Below are 24,636 nucleotides of genomic sequence, written 5' to 3'. Positions count from 1 at the left end.
AGTTCTATGAAGATGGATGGTGAGTCTACTCCTTTTAGATGGGGTGTGAGGATGGTAACCATTGTGCCAGTTCACCTGGGAGAGTCACTTTTATGCCTACTGTCCCAGTTTAATTATTTATTGTGTCTTTTCATTCTTTAAAGTGTTCTGGTTTGAGCAGTAAGTTACAGTCATCTTAGTTATGAGTCACAATCTTCACCATTCCCTGTTATATCACACTTAGCTCTCCTCTTTCATTTTTATTACAAGCCCCCTGCTAGGAAAGGAAAAAGTGTGTGTGTGTTGGGTGGGGGGAGTCAGTGCCATCCTGCCACAGAAGTTAGCTGAAAAAATGAGTATTTAGGCTCATGGTAGAGACAACATGCTATCTGGTGGATAGAAATTAGGACAGGGTTTTCATCTGACAGAGAATATGATGTCACAATTTACTAATCCCTTTCCCTTCCATTATTTAATTTCACAACAACCTATCCAGTTACACAACTTACCCAGTTTGAGACTGCGTTTCTTTGTGTATGGATCTGCTGTCTTCCCCTGTAACCTGCATTTCGTGATAAAGGGTCCTAGGCCATTCTGCTCACCACTGTATCCCAGACACCCTCCCTTTCCCCCAGACATGGTTTGGTGTCGGGCGCAGAGAAAGCCCCAGGAACTACGATTGATCAGGCTCCCCGAATCTATAGATGGAGTGACCTGACAAGGACACAGGCTCAGGGGCAGAGTGCGATGACTTGGTCGACGTCCGCGGCGAGTCACGTGTAGAGAGAAGCAGGCAGGAAGAGGACTCGAGGGCCGGACTCCTGACCTGAAGCCCAGGATCATTTCTTGGCCAGCTGCCTGCATCCTCCCCAAATCGGCGAGAGAAATGGGAGAGTGTGGAGCTCGGGAGATTTCGCCAAAATGCTGGGCCCGGGGGCCAGAGAAACCGGTAGTGCAGGAAAGGCCACATCTCTTTTCCCACCTGCCCTGCTGCCGCGCAGGACTACATTTCCCAGTAGCCTCCACGCCGCGCACGGTCCCTGCCACGCGGCTTGCGCCTTCGCCGTCGGCCCACTGGGGGCGCTGCGGCGACCCCTCCGCCGCCCCGTAGAAATCTCCGCGGCCCCGAGGCCGCTCGCTTCCTGTTTGTCCGACGAGGAGACATGGCGGCGGCGCCGGTAGCGGCTGGGTCCGGAGCCGGCCGAGGGAGACGGTCGGCAGCCACAGTGGCGGCTTGGGGCGGATGGGGCGGCCGGCCGCGGCCCGGTAACATTCTGCTGCAGCTGCGGCAGGGCCAGCTGACCGGCCGGGGCCTGGTCCGGGCGGTGCAGGTACAAGGCTGGACCAGGAGGGGCGGGGCGGGGCGGACCAGGCGGGAGCTGGCGGGGGGCCGGGGAAGAGGCCTTTCCAGGCCGCCGCTGGACGGGCCAGATCCCTTTTGGCTGGCCGCAAGGCCTCCTTGTGAGCTGCCCGGACGCTCTCAGCCGCAGCGGGGCCGTGGGAAGCAGCTGGCTTGATGTCCCTTGTCAGGGGCCGAGCGGGGCTGGGCTGCTGTGGGCACTGATGGCGTGTACGAATCCTGGGCCCAGTTTCTGGATCCTCCCTTCTTTGCGCCACGTCTACACGTCTGGGGGACCCTGGCGAGTTTGTTTTAGCCTCTGTGGGCCTCGAGTTTCTCCCGTGTATTGGGCGTGGGGGAGGGGGTCATCATTGCAGCCCCCAAATGGTTCCCAAGCGTTTCATAAATGTCATTTTCTCAGGCCTTTCCTTGACACTCTTTCCTTCCCCTTTCTAAAGTAGGTCCCCATTGTTATTCTGCCACAGCCGCGAATTCGTTTCGTTTACATTACTTTCTTAGTCTATAATTTCGTATTTCTTTGTTGTCTGCCTTTTTCTCGCCTGTCTCCCACATTAGGCTGAGTTCCAGCGGGTGCAGAGACTATATCTGGTTTGCTAGTGTAGAGCGTCATGGTTAAGAGGGACTCGAGTCAGGCCTAGGTTCAAAGCCCTGCTCCTCTCTCTTGCTTGGGCAAGTGACCTTTCTTTGCCTCAGTTTCCTCACTTGTAAGATGAAGATGAGAATTACTAAGCTACCTTTTAAGATTGTTGTGGAGATCAAAGGGGGCAATTGTGTAAAGCGTTAGTGCATTTTTGGTGCATAGTAAGGGCTGAGGGTAGTTAATATTAAGCATCTGACTTATAACAGGTGCCCAACATATGATTATTGTTATTTTTGAGTGAGCGAAGGACACTGCTTTAGGGTAAACCAGGTTGAATAGGACCTAGTCCACTACTTCTTCCACCCTCCCCCACCCCAAACATTGCTAACACCTGTAAAACATTAGCTTTATTTAAAGACAGCTTTTTCATAAAAAGTTTGAAGGATACTCAAGAAACTAATAAAATGGTTGGTGGGAGTGAGGTGGGAATTGGGCTAAAGGGGGAGAAAATGAGAGTGAGACTTTTCACAGTATAACTTTATTTAAATTTAATTTGAATATCACTTCCTCAAATGACGAAAAGGATAGAATAAAATAAAGGCTAGGTGGTCTGTGTGTATGGAGGAGTGTGGACGAAAGGAGCAGTTGTGAGTGAGAAATGTTTTCCTGGCCATCACACAGCCATAGATGAGCAGCCTTTTTCCCCCTTGTGTTCTTAGGACCTGACTTAAGACCCTGTAATCCCAGCACTTTGGGAGGCCGAGGCAGGCAGATCGCTTGAATCCAGGATTCGAGACCAGCCCAAGCAACACGGCAAAATTCTGTGTCTCCAAAAATTTAGCCGGGCATGGTGGTGGTGTGTGCCTGTGGGAGGATTACCTGAGCCTGGGAGGCGGAGATTGACAGAGTGAGACCCTGTCTCAAAAAAAAAAAAAAAAAAAAATCCTAGAAATACTTGCTCTTTCCTTCTTAAGCTAAGATACCTTACTGAGCTGGGTGTGTAGAGACAGGCAGAAAGAGGACTAACTTTTAGTGAGCACATAACTTTAGAAAAAGTGTGGTGCAAGGCATATGTTATCTTTAATCCTCAAGCTTTTGAGTTATGCTTCAAGACTCATTTCTTAATATGGATGAGGAAACTGAGGCTCAGAGAGGTTAGGTGATATGTTCCTAAACACCCGTCCTGATAATTAGTGTTCTGAGAGTAATAGGGAGCCACAGAAGTTCTTTAGCATGATAAAAGAGGCAATTTAGGCAACTTAATTTGTTTCCAGTGCTGAATGACTTAGAATGGGAGGAGCCTAGAAAAGCCTACGAGAGGCTGGGCACAGTGGCTCATTCCTGTAATCCCAGTGCTTTGGGAGATCGAGGCGGGTGGATCATCTGAGGTCAGGAGTTTGAGACCAGCCTGGCCAACATGGCGAAGCCCCGTCTCTACTAAAAATACAAAAATTAGCCGGGCGTGGTGGTAAGCACCTGTAATCCCAGCTAGTCTGGAGGCTGAGGCAGGAGAATTGCGTGAACCTGGGAGGTGGAGGTTGTGAGCTGAGATTACGCCACTGTACTCCAGCCTGGGTGACGGAGTGAGACTTCATCTCAAAAAAAAAAAAGCCCACCAGATACAAGGCTACTGGAATATTCTGGAGCCACAAAAACCAGGCAGGTTATTGTGGTAACTGATGGTTGTATATAGGTATGGGAGCTATTTCAGAGGTTGAGATAGAGATCCCCTGCCTGGAACTATAGGGAGGATAAAATGGGGACCTTCATCTTTCAAATATTTCTTTTCTTAGTTTTTTTTTTTTTTTTTAATTTATTCCATGCTGTGCCCTTCCTCTCCTCTCTCCCATCCTGCAGAATAAATTATTTGCTTACCCTTTTTTTTTTTTGAGACAGGATCTTGCTCTGTCACCCAGGCTGGAGTGCAGTGGCATGCTCAACTTCCTGGGCTCAAGTGATCCTCCCACCTTAGCCTCCCTAGTAGCTGGGACTACAGGCGTAGGCCACCACACCCCGTTAATTTTTGTATCTTTGGTAGAGACAGGGTTTCACTGTGTTGCCCAGATTACCCATATTTTTATACCGTTATGGCATGTGGTACAGTAGGAAAAGACCAGATTTAAAAATTTTCTGTTTTTTATTTTTTAGACGGAGTCTTGCTCTGTTGCCCAGGCTGGAGTGCAGTGGCACAATCTCGGTTCACTGCAACCTCCACCTCCCAGATTCAAGCAATTCTGCCTCAGCCTCCTGAGTAGGGGGATTACAGGCGTGTGCCACCACACCTAGCTACTTTTTGTATTTTTAGTAGAGATGGGGTTTCACCATGTCGGTCAGGCTGGTCTCCAACTCCTGACATCATGATCCACCTGCCTTGGCCTCCCAAAGTGCTGGGATTGCAGGTGTGAGCCACTGCGCCTAGCCAAAATTTTTTCATTGTAGTAAACAAATATATAATATAGGCCAGGTACATTGGCTCGTGTCTGTAATCCCAGCACTTTGGGAGACTAAGATGGGATGATCACCTGAGCCAGTTTGAGTCAAGCCTGGGCAGTGTAGTGGAGCCCCATCTCTACTACAAAAAAAAAAAAAAAAATTAACCAGGTGTGCGAATGCATGCCTGTAGTCCCAGCTGCTCAGGAGGCTGAGGTGGGAAGATTGCTTGAGCCTGGCAAGTCAAGGCTGCAGTGAGCCATGATCACACCATTACACTGCAGCCTGGGCAACAGAATGAGACCCTGCCTCAAACTATATACATATGTAAATATATATATGTAAACATAAAATTTACCATCTTATCCATTTATAAGTGTATAGGTCAGGCCCAGTGTGGTGGCTTACGCCTGTAATCCCAACACTTTGGGAAGCTGAGATGGGTGGATTGCTTGAGCCCAGGAATTTGAGACCAGCCTGGGCAACGTGGTGAAACCCTGTATCTTAAAAAAAAAGGGGGGTATAGTTAAGTAATGCGAAGTATATTCCCATTGTTGTGAAACAGATTTCCAGAACTTTTTCATCTTGCAAATCTGAAACTACTATTGAACAACTCCCCATTTCTCCCTCCCAGTCCCTAGTAACCATTCTTCTCTTTTCTGTTTTTATGAATTTGACTACTTTAGATAACCCCAGTATAATAATACAGTATTTGTCTTTTTGTGACTGGTTTATTTTACTTAACATAATGTCCTCAAGGATCATCTGTGGTATAGCATGTGATGGAATTTCCTTGGAAAAAAAAATCAGATTTTAAAGTAAGGTGGACCTGAATTCAATCCTAGCAGGGTGACCAAGGTTAAGTTACTTAACCTCTCTTAACTTCAGTGTCCTTATTTCTAAAGAGGTGATAATAACATCTATCCCATAAAGTTGTTAGGAGGATTAAGTGAAATAATATCTTTTAAAAGCGTAGCCAGGGTGGCATACAGGAATAGTTGTTTAGTAAATAGTTGCTCTCAGCTAGTAGTTAATTAGACTGGGCTTCTTGAAGAAACTGTGTCTTATTTTTCATTGTATCTGCAGAGCCTGAAACCTTGCCAGCCGTTTGATATTCAGGAAATTGCTTAAATTGAAATACTGTGTCCTCGGTCTAATTTCTGTCTGTACTTGCCAAGCAATCTCATGGCTTTAAAGAGTTCCAGAGTTGGATTGCCTAGGTTTGAAACCTGGCTCTGGTATTTACTTACTGTGTGTCTTTAGGCAAGTTATTTAATCTATTTATGCCTCAGTTTATTCATTTGTAAAGTAAGTATCATAGGACCTGACCTTCCAAGGTTGTGGTGAGGACCAAGTGAGTTACACATATAAAGCACTTAAAATAGTGACTGAAACATACTTTCTCAGCTATAAGTACATAGCTTGCTGCTATAAAGATTAGCTTGTATTGTTGTTAATAACTGCTCTATACTCTGATGGATCCTAAGTTTCTGTTTCCATTCGTGTTTCTCCTTTTAGCTCCGGATGGGTAGGTATATCCAATTGCCTTCTCAGCATTTTCACTTTGATGTCTAATGGGCATCTTAAACTTAGTATGTCAAAAGCCAAAATCTTCTCCCTTTTCCACCAGACCTGAGTCTCTCCATCTCCCTAAATGGGGCATAAGGGAAGCCTGGGTCATGACTACTGGCCACATAATTTATAATGGGTCAATTCTACTTGGATTTTAGTTTGCCTTATTTTCTTCCCTTCGTTTTGTTCTGCCCTCTGTCAAGGCAATATGCTGGGGTGATACTTTGGAGTTTACTGAGCCTTTTCATATTCATCAGCACATTTGATGCTTAATGCAAATCAGATCTTATAAATCCTTTGCTTAAAACTCTCCAGCCTCATCTCATTGCGGTTGATAGAATCAATTCTGGATTCCTTACCATGGGCGTACAAGGCCCCGAATGATCAGTAGGAGTTGAAGGAAAGGATAGACTGAGTAAACGCCTGGCTCTAGGATAGTGCAGCTGACATTACAGGTCATGACCTGCCATCCCTGGATGCCCTTCAGTTTGGCAATCTGGTAACAGACTGGGTTATGGGATGCTGTTGTATTTCCCACATGGCAGTCATTGCTTCCTTTATGATTATTGGCATATCTAAATGCACCTGAGTGTTTCTTACTTTATATTTTTTCTTTAGATTCACTGACTTTTTTTTTTTTTTTTTTTGAGACGGAGTCTCGCTCTGTTGCCCAGGCTGGAGTGCAATAGTGCGATCTCGGCTCACTGCAAGCTCCGCCTCCTGCGTTCATGCCATTCTCCTGCCTCAGCCTCCTGAGTAGCTGGGACTACAGGCGCCCGCCACCGCGCCCAGCTAATTTTTTTTTTTGTATTTTTAGTAGAGACAGGGTTTCACCGTGTTAGCCAGGATGGTCTCGATCTCCTGACCTCATGATCTGCCCGCCTCGGCCTCCCAAAGTGCTGGGATTACAGGTGTGAGCCACTGTGCCTGGCTGACTTTTTTTTTTGTGAGATGGAGTCTCGCTCTGTCGCCCAGGCTGGAGTGCAGCGCACAATCTCGGCTCACTGCAACCTCTGCTTCCCGGGTTCAAGCGATTCCCCTGTCTCAGCCTCCTGAGTAGCTGGTACTATAGGCGTGTGCCACCATGCCCGGCTACTTTTTGTATTTTTAGTAGAGACAGGGTTTCACCATGCTGGCCAGGCTGGTCTCAAACTCTTGACCTCGTGATCCACCCACCTCAGCCTCCCAAAGTGCTGGGATTACAGATGTGAGCCGCTGTGCTCAGCCAGATTCACTACCTTTTAAAAAAAATTTCATTAGGCACTACTTGTTTTAGCCTTATTCTAAGCATTAGTATTTATGAAACCTAGGCGTTTAAGTCAAATAAATCTTACCTTGCTTTATGGCAAGGTAATGGCATATATATATGCCATTCATTTCAACGGGAAGTTTTTGTAGTCACAAGCCCTTAAATTTACTCCTAATTTTACTGAATCATACCCTATTAAAGGACACAAAAATATTCAGTGGTTAACATGTATTGTCAGAATAACCCAACAAGGTATTTTATCTTCATTATCCTTTAAGATATCTATTTAGGCCTGGTGCGCTGCCTCACACCTGTAATTCTAGCACTTGGGAGGCCGAGCTAGACGGATCCTTGAAGTTCAGGAGTTCAAGATCAACCTGGGCAAGATGGGTGAAACCCCATCTTTACTAAAAATACAAAAAATTATCCGGACATGGTGGTGCGTCCCTGTAATCCCAGCTACTTGGTGGTGGTGGTGGTGTGGGGGGCCGGGAGGGGGAAGGGGGCAGGGCTGAGGCGAGAGGATCACTTGAGCCCAGGAGACAGAGATTGCAGTGAGATTGCACGAGACCCTTGGATTTAGTATGGTATTTTGAGGCATTAGATATCTTACACTTAGGATTAAAGAAACAAATAAGGTGCACATTTATCATCATGGAATTTAGCCTTTAGTTATTTTTAAAAACAAAATCAGTGGAAACTGTAAATGTCTAGAAATGTCTCTGTGTATCATGGGGCTTCTTCTATCTTATCCTTACCAATCTTACGTTTTCTATATATCTTGCCTTACTCTGCTGCCTGAGACCTCCAGTATGATGAATAGAAGTAGCATGTTCCTGATCTAAGAGGGAAAAAACCTTAAACATTTTGCCATTAAGTATGATGTTTGCAATGGGTTTTCTGTGGATACCTGTTACTAGAAATTCATTTTTTTTTTTAGTTTGAGTTTATCATGAATGAATGTTGAATTTTATCAAATGCTTTTTCTCTATCAATTGAGGTGTTCATATCATTATTCTCCTTTATGTTATCAATGTGGTGAATTGCATTGAATAAAATTTTCAAGTATTAAACCAACTTTTAATTGCTGATACAAATTTTAAATTTAATTCAATTTTTGAATTAGGGTTTTTTCCTTACATCGTCATTAGTGAAACTGGCCTGCAGTTTTCGTTTTGACAGGTTTTGGTATCAGGGTTATAATGGTCACTAAGCATGGCTTTAGTTGTACCTCATCATTTTGTATGTGTAGTATTTTCATTATCTTTCAGGATATTTTCATATATCCACTTTGATTTCTTCTTTGACCCATGCATTTTTGAGAAGTATATTGTTTCCAAACATGGGGATTTTATAATTATCTTTCTGATGTGGGACATAGTCTGTATTTCAGTTCATTTAAATGTATTGACATTGGCAGTATGGCCTAGCAGCTGGTCATTTTGCAGATGTTCTATTTGTATTTGTAAAGGACATGTAGAGTGCATTTACTAGATATACTGCTCGAGGTGTGTCCAGTTTGTTTGTGTTAAAATATTCTATATTCTCACTAATTTTTGTCTGCATATATCAGTTTTTGAAAGAGATGTGTAAAATCTCCCATTATGATTATGGATTTCCTTATTTCTCCTTTTAGCCTTGTCAGTTTTTGCTTTATGTATGTTGAAGTTTTTATTAGATATTTTCAAATTTAGGACCATTAACATTATCCAGGTTGCCATTTTTATCCTTATTAAAGTGCCTATCTCTGGTAGTACTTTTTTTTTTTTTTTTTTTTGAGACGGAGTCTCACTCTGTCACCCAGGCTGGAGTGCAATGGTGCATTCTCGGCTCACTGAAACCTCCACTTCCTGGGTTCAAGCAATTCTCCTGCCTCAGCCTCTTGAGTAACTGGGATTACAGGTTTGTGCCACCATGCCCAGCTAATTTTGCATTTTTAGTGGAGACACGGTTTCACCATGTTGGCCAGTCTGGTCTCAAACTCCTGACCTAAGTGATCTACCTGTCTCGGTCTCCCAGAGTGCTGGGATTAGAGGCGTGAGCCACCACGCCTGGCTTGGTAATGCTTTTTCTTTGCTCTTGCTGATTTTAATATAGTTATACTACCTTTTGGTATATGTTTACATTGTGTATTATTTCCCATTCTTTTACTTTTAGCCTTTCTGTTTCTCTGGTAAGTGGTAAAAAAAACTTTGTTTTTATTTTATTTTATTTTTTATTTATTTTTTGAGACAAGGTCGCATTCTGTTGCCTGGGCTGGAGTACGGTACCAGATCACAGGTCACTGCAGTCTCGGCCTCCTGGCATCAAGGGATCCTCCTGCCTCAGCTACCTGAGTAACTGGGATTACAGGCACATGCTGCCATGCCTAATTTTTTTTTTTTTTTTTCCTTTGGTAGAGACAGGGTTTCGCTGTGTTGCCCAGGCTGGTCTTTAACTCCTGGGCTCAAGCGATCTGTCTCTGCCTCCCAAAGTGCTGCAGTAACATGCATGAGCCCCTGCAACCGGCCCAAACTTTGTTTTTAATTGGAGCATTTAGCACATTTAGATTTAATGTAATAACTGACATTTTGGTGTAAATATACTTGCTTAATACAATATTTGCTTTTTTAATCTCCTATCTATTCTTTGTTCCCTTTTCTCTTCTTTTTTTAAATATTTCTTAAACAACTTTATTGAGGCATGATTTATATACAATAAAATTTACCCATTGTAAGTGTACAGTTCAGTGATTTTCAGCAAATTGATGAAGTTATGCAACCATCACCACAATCTGGTTTTAGAACATTGTCACCCTAAAAAGTTCACTTATGTTCATTTATTTATTTAGTTTTTATAGCAGCTTTATTGAGATGTAATTCACATATTGCACAAGTCACCCTTTTAAAATGTACAAGTTGGTAAACCAAGGAGATAAAAGGGTTAAAAAAAAAAAGAAAAATGAAGTGTACAAGTCAGTGGTTTTTACTGTATGCACAAAGTTATGCATCTATCATCACGATCAATTTTAGAACATTTTATCACCCAAAAAAGAAACCTTGTATTCAGTAGCAGTTACTCCCCAATTTCCCCATCCCCACAGCCTTTGCCAACCATTAATCTTTCTGTCTCTGGATATGCTTATTCTGGACATTTTAAATTAATAGAATCAGACAATATGTGGCCTTTTGAGACTGGCTTCTTTTAGTTTAGTTTTTTTTTGTTTGTTTTAAGATGGAGTCTCGCTTTGTTTTTGTTTCTGTTTCGAGACAAGGTCTGGCTTTATTGCCCAGGCTGGAGTGCAGTGGCGCAGTCTTGGCTCACTGCAACCTCTGCCTCCTGGGCTCAAGCCATTCTCCCACCTCAGCCTCCTGAGTAGCTGGGACTACAGGCATGTGCCACCACACCCGGCTAATTTTTTTTTTTTTTTTTTTTTTGTAGAGATGGGGTTTCGCCACATTGCTCAGGCTGGTCTTGTACTTGTGAGCTCAAGTGATCTGTCCACCTTGGCTCCCAAAGTGCTGGGATTACTTTGGCATCACAGGCATGAGACACTGTGCCCAGCTAGACACTGGCTTCTTTGATTTAGCATAATGGTCTCAAGATTTATCCTTGTTGTAGTATCAGTACGTCATTACTTTTTCTTGCTGAATAATATTCCATTGGTTGGATATACTATATTTTATGTATTCATCAGTTGATGGACATTTGAGTTGTTGCAACTCTTTGATTATAATGATGTCTTTTTTTCTTTCTTTTTTTTTTTTGTCTTGCTCTGTCACCCAGGCTGGAGTGCAGTGGTGCTGTCATAGCTCACTGCAGCCTCATTCTCCCAAGCTCAAGTGATCTTCTCACCTCATCCTTCCAAGTAGCTGAGACCAGAGGTGTGCACCACCACCCTTGGCTTATTTTTTTTTATCTTTAGTAGAGGCGAGCTCTCGCTATGTTGCTCAGGCTGGTCTTGAACTCCTGAGCTCAAGCAATCCTCCCGCCTTAGCCTCCCAAAGTGCTAGGCAAATATTGGGACAAAGAGTTCATAATACTCCTTTATCATCCTTCCAAGTCCATGGAGTCAGTAATAATAACTCCTCTTAGATATCGCGTATTAGTAATTTGTGTTTCTGTCTTTTTTTCTTGATAAGCCTGGTTAGAGTTTATCAATTGTATTGATCTTTTTAAAGAACTAACTTTTAGTTTTGTTTTCTCTCTTGATTTTTTGTTTTCAATTTCAGTGATGTTTGCTCTCATTTTTTTTTCTTCTGTTTGCTGTAGGCTTAAACTGCTCTTTCTGTAGTTTACTAAGGTAGAAGCTTAGATTATTGACTATAGATATTTCTTCTTTTCTATTATATGCATTCAATGATACACACTTCTGGCTTATTGCTGCTTTTGCTGCATCCCCCAGATTTTGATAAGTTATATTTTCATTTAGTTTAAAATATTTTAACTGTAAGAGTTGATTTGTCATTTTTTTTGTCTGGCAGTTCTTTTAGGCAGTTTCTGCCTCATATTTTGACGTGCTGTTGTTAGGTACATATATGATAAGGATTGTTATGTCTTCTTGGAGAATTGACCCCTTTGTCATTATGAAATGACCCACTTGATTTCTGATAATTTATGAAGCCTGCTTTGTCTGAAATTAATATAACTACTCCATCTTTCTTTTTACGTGATTTATCTTTCTCCATCCCCTTTTTTATTTTTTGAGACAGAGTTTTGGTCTGTCACCCAGGCTGGAGTGCAATGGCGCGATCTTGGCTCACTGCAACCTCCGCCTCCCGAGTTCAAGAGGTTCTCCTGCCTCAGCCTCCCGAGTAGCTGGGATTACAGGCACTTGCCACCACACTCGGCTAATTTTTGTATTTTTAGTAGAGACGGGGTTTTATCATGTTAGCCAGGCTGGTCTCAAACTCCTGACTTCAGGTGATCCACCTGCCTCGGCTTCCCAAAGTGTTGGGATTCCCAAAGTGGGTGGCTTACGGTGTGAGCCACCGTGCCTGGCCTTTTCCCTTACTTTTAACCTATCTGTATGTATATTTAAATGAGTTTCTTGTAGACAGCATATTGTTGGATCTTGGTTTTTTAAATCCATTCTTTTAGTCTCTTTCCTTTGATTGGTAAGTTTAGACCATTCATAGATATTTACAGTGATTATTGATATAGTTGGATTAATGTATACCATGTTTGTTTTATTATACTTGTTCTTTGTTTATCTTCCTCTCTTTTCCTGCCTTTTATGGGCTTAACTGGGCAGTTTATATGGTTCCATTATTTTTCATCTCTTAGCATATCAATTATTCTTCTTGTAAAAATACTTTTAGCAGTTGCCTTAGAATTTCCAGTATATGTTTACAATGAGTCTAAGTCCACTCTCAATGATATTGTGCTGTTTGTGAGTGGTACAAGAGTATTTCCAATCCCTCCTTCTTATTACTTATAACATAGTAATAGGCTGTTGGGGAGGTTTTGAAGATTTCTAGAAAGAGGCCTTTTATAGTAGTACTTAGAGAGAAATTTGTAACTGTCCTGGGTGGGTTTGGAAGTTGGCTGCTCTCCTTTGCCGTATCACCTATTATCATCAATAATACAATAATATATTCTCTTTTTTTTTTTTTTTTTTGACTCACAGTTCACTGAGACTTTTTTGATGGAGAGGGACAAACAATCCAAGTGGAGTGGAATTCCTCAGCTGCTCCTCAAGCTGCACACCACCAGCCACCTCCACAGTGACTTTGTTGAGTGCCAAAACATCCTCAAGGTAACTCTTAAGGACCTTGGAGGGGCGTATTCAGGGCCTCTAAGTGACACAAGCTGTCTGCTTTTTTTTTCCCTTCCGTTGGCTTTTTAAAATAGCCTGTTTTTACTGTGTGAGCTATAGAAAATTTGAGAAATTCAGAAAAAGTACAAAGAAGAAAATAAACATCACCTATAATCCCATCATCCCAAGATAATCACCATTAGGTTCCCTGTGTTATCCTTTTGGGCTCTATGTGTGTTTATTTTGTGGCAGTGCTTGCTTAATTTTGGGAGGTCAACACTATCCTGCGATTGGGATGACATTCTTTTTGAAAAGGGTTTAGAAGATTACATATTGCCGAAGGCTCGTGGAAGAGGCCTTATGGTTGTTGAATATTATTACTAACATAAGAAGATTGAAGGGGCCAGGTTTGATGATTGGGAAATGAGTGGAAAGAGCACAGAGACATTATGCTAGGATAATTGTTCTCAAACTGGAGTGTGTTTATGAATCACCTGAAAAGCATGTTAAAACACAGAGTTCTGGGCCCCACCCCTGAAATTCTGATTCAGTAGGGCTGGAGTATCTAAACTTTAGCTGTAGTTTGGATCTAAATTTGAATTTAGAGCACCAGCTCTAATGCAGTTAAAACCCATGTAAGTGGGGGTCTGGTTCCAAGATGGCCAAATAGGAACAGCTCCAGTCTACAGTACCCAGCGTGAGCAATGGATAAGACAGGTGATTTTTGCATTTCCAACTGAGGTACCGGGTTCATCTCACTGGGGCTTGTCAGACTGTAGGTGCAGTACAAGGAGTGTGAGCCGAAGCAGGGCGGGGCATTGCCTCACCTGGGAAGCGCAAGGGGTCGGGGAATTCCCTTTCCTAGCCAAGGGAAGCCATGACAGACGGTACCTAGAAAATCGGGACACTCCCACCCTAATACTGCGCTTTTCCAGCGGCCTTAGCAAATGGCACACCAGGAGATTACATCCTGCACCTGGCTCGGGGGATCCCACACCCACGGAGCCTCGCTCACTGCTAGCACAGCAGTCTGAGATCAAACTGCAAGGCGGCAGCGAAGCAAGGGGAGGGGTGTCCACAATTGCTGAGACTTGAGTAGGTAAACAAAGCAGTCGGGAAGCTCGAACTGAGTGGAGCCCACCGCAGCTCAAGGAGGCCTGCTTGCCTCTGTAGACTCCACCTCTGGGGGCAGGGCATAGCTGAACAAAAGGCAGCAGAAACTTCTGCAGATTTAAACGTCCCTGTCTGACAGCTTTGAAGAGAGTAGTGGTTCTCCCACCACGGAGTTTGAGATCTGAGAACGGACAGACTGCCTCCTCAAGTGGGTCCCTGACCCCTGAGTAGCCTAACTGGGAGACACCTCCCAGTAGGGGCCGACTGACACCTCATACAGCCGGATGCCCCTCTGAGATGAAGCTTCCAGAGGAAGGATCAGGCAGCAGCATTTGCCATTTTGCAATATTTGCTATTCTGCAGCCTCTGCTGGTGATACCCAGGCAAACAGGGTCTGGAGTGGACCTCCAGCAAACTCTGACAGACCTGCAGCTGAGGGTCCTGACTTGTTAGAAGGAAAATTAACAAACAGAAAGGACATCCACGCCAAAACCCCATCTGTATGTCACCATCATCAAAGACCAAAGATAGATAAAACCACAAAGATAGGGAGAAACCAGAGCAGAAAAGCTGAAAATTCTAAAAATCAGAGCGCCTCTTCTCCTCCAAAGGAACACAGCTCCTCACCAGCAACGGAACAAAGCTGGATGGAGAATGACTTTGACGAGTTGAGAGAAGAAGGCTTCAGATGATCGGTAATAACAAACTTCTCCGAGCTAAAGGAGGATGTTTGAACTCATCGCAAAGAAGCCAAAAACCTTGAAAAAAGATTAGACGAATGGCTAACTAGAATAAACAGCATAGAAGAGACCTTAAATGACCTGATGGAGCTGAAAACCATGGCTTGAGAACTATGTGACGCACGCACAAGCTTCAGTAGCCGATTCAATCAAGTGGAAGAAAGGGTATCAGTGATTGAAGATCAAATGAATGAAATGAAGCGAGAAGAGAAGTTTAGAGAAAAAAGAATAAAAAGAAACGAACAAAGCCTCCACGAAATATGGGACTGTGTGAAAAGGCCAAATCTACGTCTGATTGGTGTACTTGAAAGTGACGGGGAGAATGGAACCAAGTTGGAAAACACTCTTCAGGATATTATCCAGGAGAACTTCCCCAACCTAGCAAGGCAGGTCAACATTCAAATTCAGGAAATACTGAGAATGCCACAAAGATACTCCTCGAGGAGAGGAACTCCAGGACACATAATTGTCAGATTCACCAAAGTTGAAATTAAGGAAAAAATATTAAGGGCAGCCAAAGAGAAAGGTCGGGTTACCCACAAAGGGAAGCCCATTAGACTAACAGTGGTTCTCTTGGCAGAAACTCTACAAGCTAGAAGAGAGTGGGGGCCAATATTCAACATTCTTAAAGAATTTTCAACCCAGAGTTTCATATCTAGCCAAACTAAGCTTCATAAGTGAAGAAGTAAAATCCTTTACAGACAAGCAACTGCTGAGAGATTTTGTCACCACCAGGCCTGCCTTACAGGAGCTCCTGAAGGAAGCACTAAACATGGAAAGGAACAACTGGCACCAGCTACTGCAAAAATATGCCAAATTGTAAAGACCATCGATGCTAGGAAGAAACTGCATCAACTAACGAGCAAAATAACCAGCTAACGTCGTAATGACAGGATCAAATTCACACATAACAAAATTAACCTTAAGTGTAAATGGGCTAAATGCTCCAGTTAAAAGACAGACCGGCAAATTGGATAAAGAGTCTAGACCCATCAGCGTGCTGTATTCAGGAGACCCATCTCACGTGCGGAGACACACATAGGCTCAAAATAAAGGGTTGGAGGAAGATCTGCCAAGCAAGTGGAAAACAAAAAAAAGCAGGGGTTGCAATCCTAGTCTCTGATAAAATAGGCTTTAAACCAACAAAGATCAAAAGAGACAAAAAAGGCCATTACATAATGGTAAAGGGATCAATTCAACAAGAAGAGTTAACTGTCCTAAATATGTATGTACCCAATACAGGAGCATCCAGATTCATAAAGCAAGTCCTACAAAGAGACTTAGACTCCCACACAATAATAATGGGAGACTTTAACACCCCACTGTCAACATTAGACAGATCAACGAGACAGAAAGTTAACAAGGATATCCAGGATTTGAACTCAGCTCTGCACCAAGCAGACCTAATAGATATCTACAGAGCTCTCCACCCCAAATCAACAGAATATACATTCTTCTCAGTGGCACGTCGCACTTATTCCAAAATTGACCACATAGTTGGAAGTAAAGCACTCCTCAGCAAATGTAAAAGAACAGAAATTATAACAAACTGTCTCTCAGACCACAGTGCAATCAAACTAGAACTCAGGATTAAGAAACTCACTGAAAACCACTCAACTGCATGGAAACTGAACAACCTGCTCCTGAATGACTACTGGGTACATAACGAAATGAAGGCAGAAATAAAGATGTTCTTTGAAACCATTGAGAACAAAGACATAACATACCAGGATCTCTGGGACACGTTTAAAGCAGTGTGTAGAGGGAAATTTATAGCACTAAATGCCCACAAGAGAAAGCAGGAAAGATCTAAAATTGACACCCTAACATCACAATTAAAAGAACTAGAGAAGCAAGAGCAAACACATTCAAAAGCTAGCAGAAGGCAAGAAATAACTAAGATCAGAGCAGAACTGAAGGAGATAGAGACACAAAAAACCCTTCAAAAAATCAATGAATCCAGAAGCTGGTTTTTCAAAAAGATCAACAAAATCGATAGCAAGACTAATAAGAAAAGAGAGAAGAATCAAATAGATGCAATAAAAAATGATAAAGAGGATATTACCACCAATCCCACAGAAATACAAAATACCATCAGAGAATACTATAAACACCTCTACGCAAATAAACTAGAAAATCTAGAAGAAATGGATAAATTCCTGGACACATACACCCTCCCAAGACTAAATTGGGAAGAAGTTGAATGAATCCCTGAATAGACCAATAACAGGCTCTGAAATTGAGCCAATAATTAATAGCCTACCAACCAAAAAAAGTCCAGAACCAGACGGATTCACAGCTGAATTCTACCGGAGGTACAAAGAGGAGCTGGTACCATTCCTTCTGAAAGTATTCCAATCAATAGAAAAAGAGGGAATCCTCCCTAACTCATTTTATGAGGCCAGCGTCATCCTGATACCAAAGCCTGGCAGAGACGTAACAATAAAAGAGAATTTTAGACCAATATCCCTGATGAACATCGATGCAAAAATCCTCAATAAAATACTGGCAAACCAAATCCAGCAGCACATCAAAAAGCTTATTCACCACGATCAAGTTGGCTTCATCCCTGGGATGCAAGGCTGGTTCAACATATGCAAATCAATAAACGTAATCCATCATATAAACAGAACAAAAGACAAAAACCACATGATTATCTCAATAGGGGCAGAAAAGGCCTTCGACATAATTCAACAGCCCTTCATGCTAAAAACTCTCAATAAAGTAGGTATTGATGGGACGTATCTTAAAATAATAAGAGCTGTTTATAACAGACCCACAGCCAATGTCATACTGAATGGGCAAAAACTGGAAGCATTCCCTTTGAAAACTGGCACAAGACAGGGATGCCCTCTCTCACCACTCCTATTCAACATAGTGTTGGAAGTTCTGGCCAGGGAAGTCAGGCAAGAGAAAGAAATAAAGGGTATTCAATTAGGAAAAGAGGAAGTCAAATTGTCCCTGTTTGCAGATGACGTGATTGTATATTTAGAAAACCCCATTGTCTCAGCCCAAAATCCCCTTAAGCTGATAAGCAACTTCAGCAAAGTCTCAGGATACAAAATCAATGTGCAAAAGTCACAAGCATTCCTATACACCAATAACAGACAGAGAGCCAAATCATGAGTAAACTTGCATTCACAATTGCTTCAAAGAGAATAAAATACTTAGGAATCCAACTCACAAGGGATGTGAAGGACCTCTTCAAGGAGAACTACAAACCACTGCTCAGCGAAATAAAAGGACACAAACAAATGGAAGAACATCCCATGCTCATGGATAGGAAGAATCAATATCGTGAAAATGGCCATACTGCCCAAGGTAATTTATAGATTCAATGCTATCCCCATCAAGCTACCAATTACTTTCTTGACAGAATTGGAAAAAACTACTTTAAAGTTCATATGGAATCAAAAAAGAGCCCACGTTGCCAAGACAATCCTAAGCCAAAAGAACCAAAGCTGGAGGCATCACGCTACCTGACTTCAAACTACTACAAGGCTGCTGTAACCAAAACAGCATGGTACTGGTACCAAAACAGAGATATAGACCAGTGGAACAGAACAGAGCCCTCAGAAATAATGCTGCATATCTACAACCATCTGATCTTTGACAGACCTGACAAAAGCAAGAAATGGGGAAAGGATTCCCTATTTAATAAATAGTGCTGGGAAAACTGGCTAGCCACATGTAGAAAGCTGAAACTTTATCCCTTCCTTACACTTTGTACAAAAATTAATTCAAGATGGATTAAAGACTTAAATGTTAGACCTAAAACCATAAAAACCCTAGAAGAAAATCTAGGCAATACCATTCAGGCCATAGGCATGGGCAAGGACTTCATGACTAAAACACCAGAAGCAATGGCAACAAAAGCCAAAATTGGCAAATGGGATCTAATTAAACTAAAGAGCTTCTGCACAGCAAAAGAAACTACCATCAGAGTGAACAGGCAACCTACAGAATGGGAGAAAATTTTTGCAATCTACCCATTTGACAAAGGGCTAATATCCAGAATCTACAAAGAACTTAAATTTACAAGAAAAAAGCAAATAACCCCATCAAAAACTGGGTGAAGGATATGAAAAGAAGACGTTTATGCAGCCAACAGACACATGCAAAAATGCTCATCATCATTGGCCATCAGAGAAATGCAAATCAAAACTGCAATGAGATACCATCTCACACTAGTTAGAATGGCGATTATTAAAAAGTCAGGAAACAACACGTGCTGGAGAGGATGTGGAGAAATAGGAACACTTTTGCACCATTGGTGGGACCGTAAACTAGTTCAACCATTGTGGAAGACAGTGTGGCAATTCCTCAAGGATCTAGAACTAGAAATACCATTTGACCCAGCCATCCCATTACTGGGTATTTACCCAAAGGATTATAAATCATGCTGCTGTAAAGACACATGCACATGTATGTTTATTGCGGCACTATTTACAATAGCAAAGATTTGGAACCAACCCAAATGTCCATTTAATGGTAGGCTGGATTAAGAAAATGTGCCACATATGCACCATGGAGTACTATGCAGCTATAAAAAAGGATGAGTTCATATCCTTTGTAGGGACATGGATGAATCTGGAAACCATCATTTTGAGCAAACTATCATTAAGGACAGAAAACCAAACACCTCGTGTTCTCACTCATAGGTGGGAACTGAGCAGTGAGAACACTTCGACACAGGGTGGGGAACGTCACACACCAGGGCCTGGCATGGGGTGGGGGGAGGGGGGAGGGATAGCATTAGGAGATATACCTAATGTAAATGACGAGTTGAGTGCAGCACACCAACATGGCACATGTATACATATGTAACAAACCTGCACGTTGTGCACACGTACCCTAGAACTTAAAGTATAAAATAAAAAATAGCAAAAATAAATAAATAAAACCCATGTAAGTTATATTGAACGTAATGAAACTGAATGACAATGTTCTTCAGAGGTGAAGTTTTGATTATTATGTCACATAGTAAGTTATTTTAAAATGTAATAGAAACTAATTAAACTTAGTCTTTACCTTTAAGAAGAGACAGTTCATATTTTTAATCTTCTCACAGTCTGATAGAAATAATTATAGCTTCTTAAACTTGTTTAAAAATGCTTTTCAAAGAGTTGCACATTGTTTGCTTCTTGCAAAATCTCAGGAGATTGAGGTGAAGTTAAAGGGGAGGGAAATTAATATTTGTATATCTTTGCTATGTGATCATCATTTCTTTATTCATTAAGTAAATACTTATTTGAAACTTACTGTGTTTTAGGTTTTCTTGTAAGATTTTTTTTCCTCTTAGCTTTGTTCCATATGAACAAAGGATTCTGTGGCCCTCAGAGTTTGAGAACTACTACCCTATGTGTACCGTGTTAAATACTGTGTCTTGGAATCTGTGGGGAATACAAAGTGGGATCTGTTTGTATTGTCTTCAAGGAACATTTAGTCTAGGGAAGAAATCACATAGGTTTGGCTGGGCGCGGCGGCTCACGCCTGTAATCTCAGCACTTTGGGAGGCCGAGGCGGGCGGAACACAAGGTCAGGAGATCGAGACCACGGTGAAACCCCGTGTCTACTAAAAATACAAAAAATTAGCCGGGTGCAGTGGCGGGCACCTGTAGTCCCAACTGCTCGGGAGGCTGAGGCAGGAGAATGGCGTGAACCCGGGAGGTGGAGCTTGCAGTGAGCCGAGATTGCGCCAGTGCACTCCAGCCTGGGTGGCAGAGCGAGACTCCGTCTCAAAAAAAAAAAAAAAAAAGAAAAGAAAGAAATAACATAGGTTTGTAAATAGGTGCAAAGTAAAAGTACTAAATGTTACAAATGAGTTGTAGATTGTTTTGGGGTCTGAAGAGCATGCTTCTGGTTGGGGGAAATGAAGAAGACTTCCTGTAGGAGATGATACAGCTGGAAGTAACAAGAATCATTTATCTCTCAACAATTCTTGGTTGATTGAGTGGCTCCTCTGCTTGATGTGCTGTTGGATAGGGTGGTGCTGAGATATCTAGAATGTCCAAAAGGTTCTCTCTCACATCCCTGGCAGGTTGGTGCTGCCTGTCAGCTGGAGATCAGCTAAGGATATTGGTCTTGGCCTCATATCTTCTCCTCATGGCCTCCCCAGTCGGCTGTGTTCTCACAGCATCATGTTTGGGTTCCAGGATGGCAAGAGCGAAGTCTGTCAGGCTTTTTATTTTTTTTAATGACAGAGTCTCCCTCTGTTGCCGAGACTAGAGTGCAGTGGCTCCATCTTGGCTCACTGCCAACCTCTGCCTCCCTGGCTCAAGTGCTTCTTGTACTTCAAATTCCCGAGTAGCTGGGATTACAGGTGTGTAACACCACATCTGGCTAATTTTTGTACTTTTAGTAGAGATGGGGTTTTGCCATGTTGGCCAGGCTGGTCTCAAACTCCTGGCCTCAAGTAATTTGCCCACCTTTGCCTCCCAAAGTGCTGGGATTACAGGTGTGAGCCCGGCTTTCTTAAGGCTTATGCTGGAAGTGGCCTAGTGTCACTTCTACCACATGCTGTTAGTTGAGGTGTGTCATACCAGCCCAGATTCAGTGTGAGAAAGGGCTTTACAGGGGCCTGAATACTAGGAAGTGTGGTTCATTGGGGACTGTCTTTGTGTTCATGGGAACTAAGTTGGGACTAAAGCTCAAACTGCTGCTTTAGTGTCTGGTCTGTGTTGGTTACTAAAACAATGTATGTGCTTTTTTTTTAAAAAAAAAACTAGGAAATTTCTCCTCTTCTCTCCATGGAGGCTATGGCATTTGTTACTGAAGAGAGGAAACTTACCCAAGAAACCACTTATCCAAATACTTATATTTTTGACTTGTTTGGAGGTGTTGATGTAAGTAGCTATTTATTATTACTACTACTGTTACTACTGCTTAATGGTTTGAGAATTTAACTTTTGAAATGGGAGATAGGAAAGATTTCAGAATTTATAACATTTCAGATTTTAACTTTTAGAAGCTTAGTGGCATTTACATGTTGAAGCAGCATAGTTTTTACTTTAGAAGAATTCATTTATTTAAATTGGTGTATACCTTTTTAAAAAAATACAAAGTGAAAAGTACATCTCTTGATTTCCCAGTGTCCCTCCTCAGAACCAGTTGTGATTACTAGTTTCTTGTGTGTCCTGCTTAAGATGTTCTCTTGTTGTGTGTGTGTGTGTGTGTGTGTGTGTGTGTGTAAATATTCCCCACCACCTCCACCTTAGTTTATTTTCTCCCCTCATAGAGTGATAATACCATATACCTGGCTACACTATTCTGTACCTTCTTTGGGTTTTTTTTGTTTTTTTTTAATTAAAAAATTTTAGGCTGGGCGCAGTGGCTCACGCCTGTAATCCCAGCACTTTGGGAGGCCAAGGCAGGTGGATCATGAGGTCAGGAGTTCGAGACCAACCTGTCCAAGATGGTGAAACCCTGTTTCTACTAAAAATACAAAAATTAGCTGGGCGCGGTGGCAGGCGCTTGTAATCCCAGCTACTCAGGAGGCTGAGGCAGGAGAATTGCTTGAAGCCGGGAGGCAGAGGTTGCCGTGAGCCAAGATCATACCACTGCACTCTAGCTTGGGTGATGGGCTCTCAAAAAAAAATTAAATGGCTAGTGTTCCCTGGTGTGATTGTGCCATAATTTATTTACCCAGGCCCCGGTTGACTGGCATTTATAATTTTTCCACACCATTTCTCTTACAGACAAGGTTGCAGTAAAGATCTTGTACATATTTTTGTATACATGTGAGTATATACCTTTGGAACAAGAACATATGTTTTTTATTGTTTATAAATCTGAAGTTTACTTACCCAAGAAGTTTTGTCAGTTTATATCCCCAGTAACAAAGTATGAGCATCTGTTTACCCACACCATCATCAACATACTGTGTTTATGTGCATTTTTATGGACTTTGTTACTGAAGTATAACCTTCATACAGAAAAGTACACCAATAATTACCACAAAATACATTCACTTTTGCACTACCACCCAAATTAGGAAATAGAACATTACCAGTACCCAGAAGCCCCCGTCAGCAAACAGTGTATTTTAAGTATTTACTAAGCAGATGTGAGAAAAATGGTATTTTTCCAGTTTTTTTAACCAGCTTTATTAAGATATGGTTCACATATCATACATTTCACCCATTTGAAGTACACAATTCAGTGGTTCTTAGTATATTTGCAGATATGTGCAACCATCACCACAGTCAACTTTAGAGCATTTTCATCACCCCAAAAACGAAACTCCATGTGTTTTATCTAGCACTCCCCTACCTCTACCACCTCCTCCCCCTCTCCCCACACTAGTATACTTTTTGTCTCTATAGATTTCTCTGTCGTGGGCATTTTGTATAAATTCAGTTATATAATATGTGGTCTTTTGTGACTGGCTTCTTTTCACTTAGCGTAATGATTTCTGGGTTCATCTGTATCGTAGCATGTATCAACACTCATTTTTATGGCCAAATGATGTTTCATTGTGTGGATATGCCACATTTTTTATTTGTTGAGAGGCATTTGGATTGCCTCCGTCTTTTTGCTATTGTGAATAACAGTGCTATAAACATTCTTGTACAGGTTCTTTGTGGACATGTTTTCATTTCTCTCAGGCATATACATACCTAGGAATAGAGTTGCTGGGTCATATGGGGTAACTCTATGTTTAACTGTTTGAGGAACTGCCAGAATGTTTTCCAAGAGGCCCTACCATTTTACGTTGCCACCAGCAGTGTATAAGGGTTTCAGTTTTTCTATATCCTTGCCAACACTTGTTATTATCTGTCATTTTGAAAGTGTTTTAAAATTAAAAAAAAAATACTGAGATGGCGTTTTGCTTTGTTGCCCAGACTGGTCTGAAACTCCTGGGCTCAAACAGTCCCCCAGCCTTGGCCTCCCAAAGTGCTGGGATTACAAGCATGAGCCCCCGCTCCAGCCCTGTAATGATTACAGCCATTCTAGTGAGTGTGAAGAGACATCTCATTGTGGTCTTGATTTGCATTTCTCTGATTGCCAATGATGACCATCTTATTCCTGAGTTTGTCATTTGTATATCTTCCTTGGAGAAATGTCTGTCTCCTTTTTCAATTTCTTAGTTGAGATATGTCTCTTTTGAATATTGTGTTGTAAGAGTTCTTTATAAATTCTCTGCATAGTTTTTAAAATTCATTCTTCTATGACTGAGATTGGATATTTTTTCTTGTGTTTATAAGTAGTTCCTTTTCTGCCAGTTGTCTGTTTTGCAGCTTTTTCGATTTATTTGTCCTTTTTCTTATTGACTTGTACGTGCTTTTGGTTTTTTAAAGGCCTTTGTCATTTGTGGTTTTTTCCTATTTTGAGAATTAAATTTTGATGTTATTTTAAAATTAGAAATGTTTAATTTTTAGATTGTCAGATTGATCGATCTGTTACTTTAATGGCTTCAGAGTTTTGCTTCATGCCTTTCCCACTGTTGGATTTAAACCATGCCTATTTCCTTCTAATATTTTACAGTTTTTATTGTGTATGTTTAAATTTTTGCACCATTTGAAGTTTATTTTGGTGTAATGAGTGAGGGGTTAGGATCTGACTTTTCTCCCCTAGATACTTGCCCTTAACCCCATTACCTGAAGTGAACATGAGGGAGAGGGCATTTCTTGGTATTGTGGTTAGTCTTTATCTTGATCTGTGTGGTGATTGTACAGGAATGGTGTTCAGTGTGTAAAACTGTACATGTACAATTTATACTCATGGCCAGGTGCAGTGACTCATGCCTGTAATCCCAGCACTTTGGGAGGCCGAAGCAGGAGGATTGCATGAGTTGAGGAGTTAGAGACCAGCCTGGACAACATGGGAAAACCCCATCACTACTAAAAATGCAAAAAATTAGCCGATTGTGGTAGC

The 24,636-nt window shown here is 41.9% G+C and overlaps 1 protein-coding gene across 10 annotated transcripts in view; it reads left to right on the top strand.

Annotated features, from left to right (window-relative positions):
- Positions 1 to 1,020: 1,020 nt before the first annotated feature.
- Positions 1,021 to 24,636, top strand: part of TRPC4AP (transient receptor potential cation channel subfamily C member 4 associated protein) — an 86,846-nt gene continuing 63,230 nt past the window's right edge. For 2 of the 10 annotated variants that reach the window (XM_054466759.2, XM_063659159.1), the window contains exons 1-3: positions 1,036 to 1,310; positions 12,779 to 12,907; positions 21,489 to 21,605. In XM_054466759.2, coding sequence (XP_054322734.1) covers positions 1,143 to 1,310; positions 12,779 to 12,907; positions 21,489 to 21,605 — 414 coding nt within the window. In that variant the 5' untranslated portion in view covers positions 1,036 to 1,142. Of the gene's footprint in view, positions 1,311 to 12,778; positions 12,908 to 21,488; positions 21,606 to 24,636 lie in introns of all 10 variants that reach the window. The other 8 variants (XM_063659164.1, XM_054466761.2, XM_054466762.2 and 5 more) reach the window with 7 other exon arrangements.

Source organism: Pongo pygmaeus, chromosome 21 (genome assembly GCF_028885625.2).
Source record: "Pongo pygmaeus isolate AG05252 chromosome 21, NHGRI_mPonPyg2-v2.0_pri, whole genome shotgun sequence".
Lineage (NCBI taxonomy): Eukaryota > Metazoa > Chordata > Mammalia > Primates > Hominidae > Pongo > Pongo pygmaeus.
Note: the sequence above shows the minus strand (reverse complement) of the source record. Positions and strands in the feature narration are given on the sequence as shown.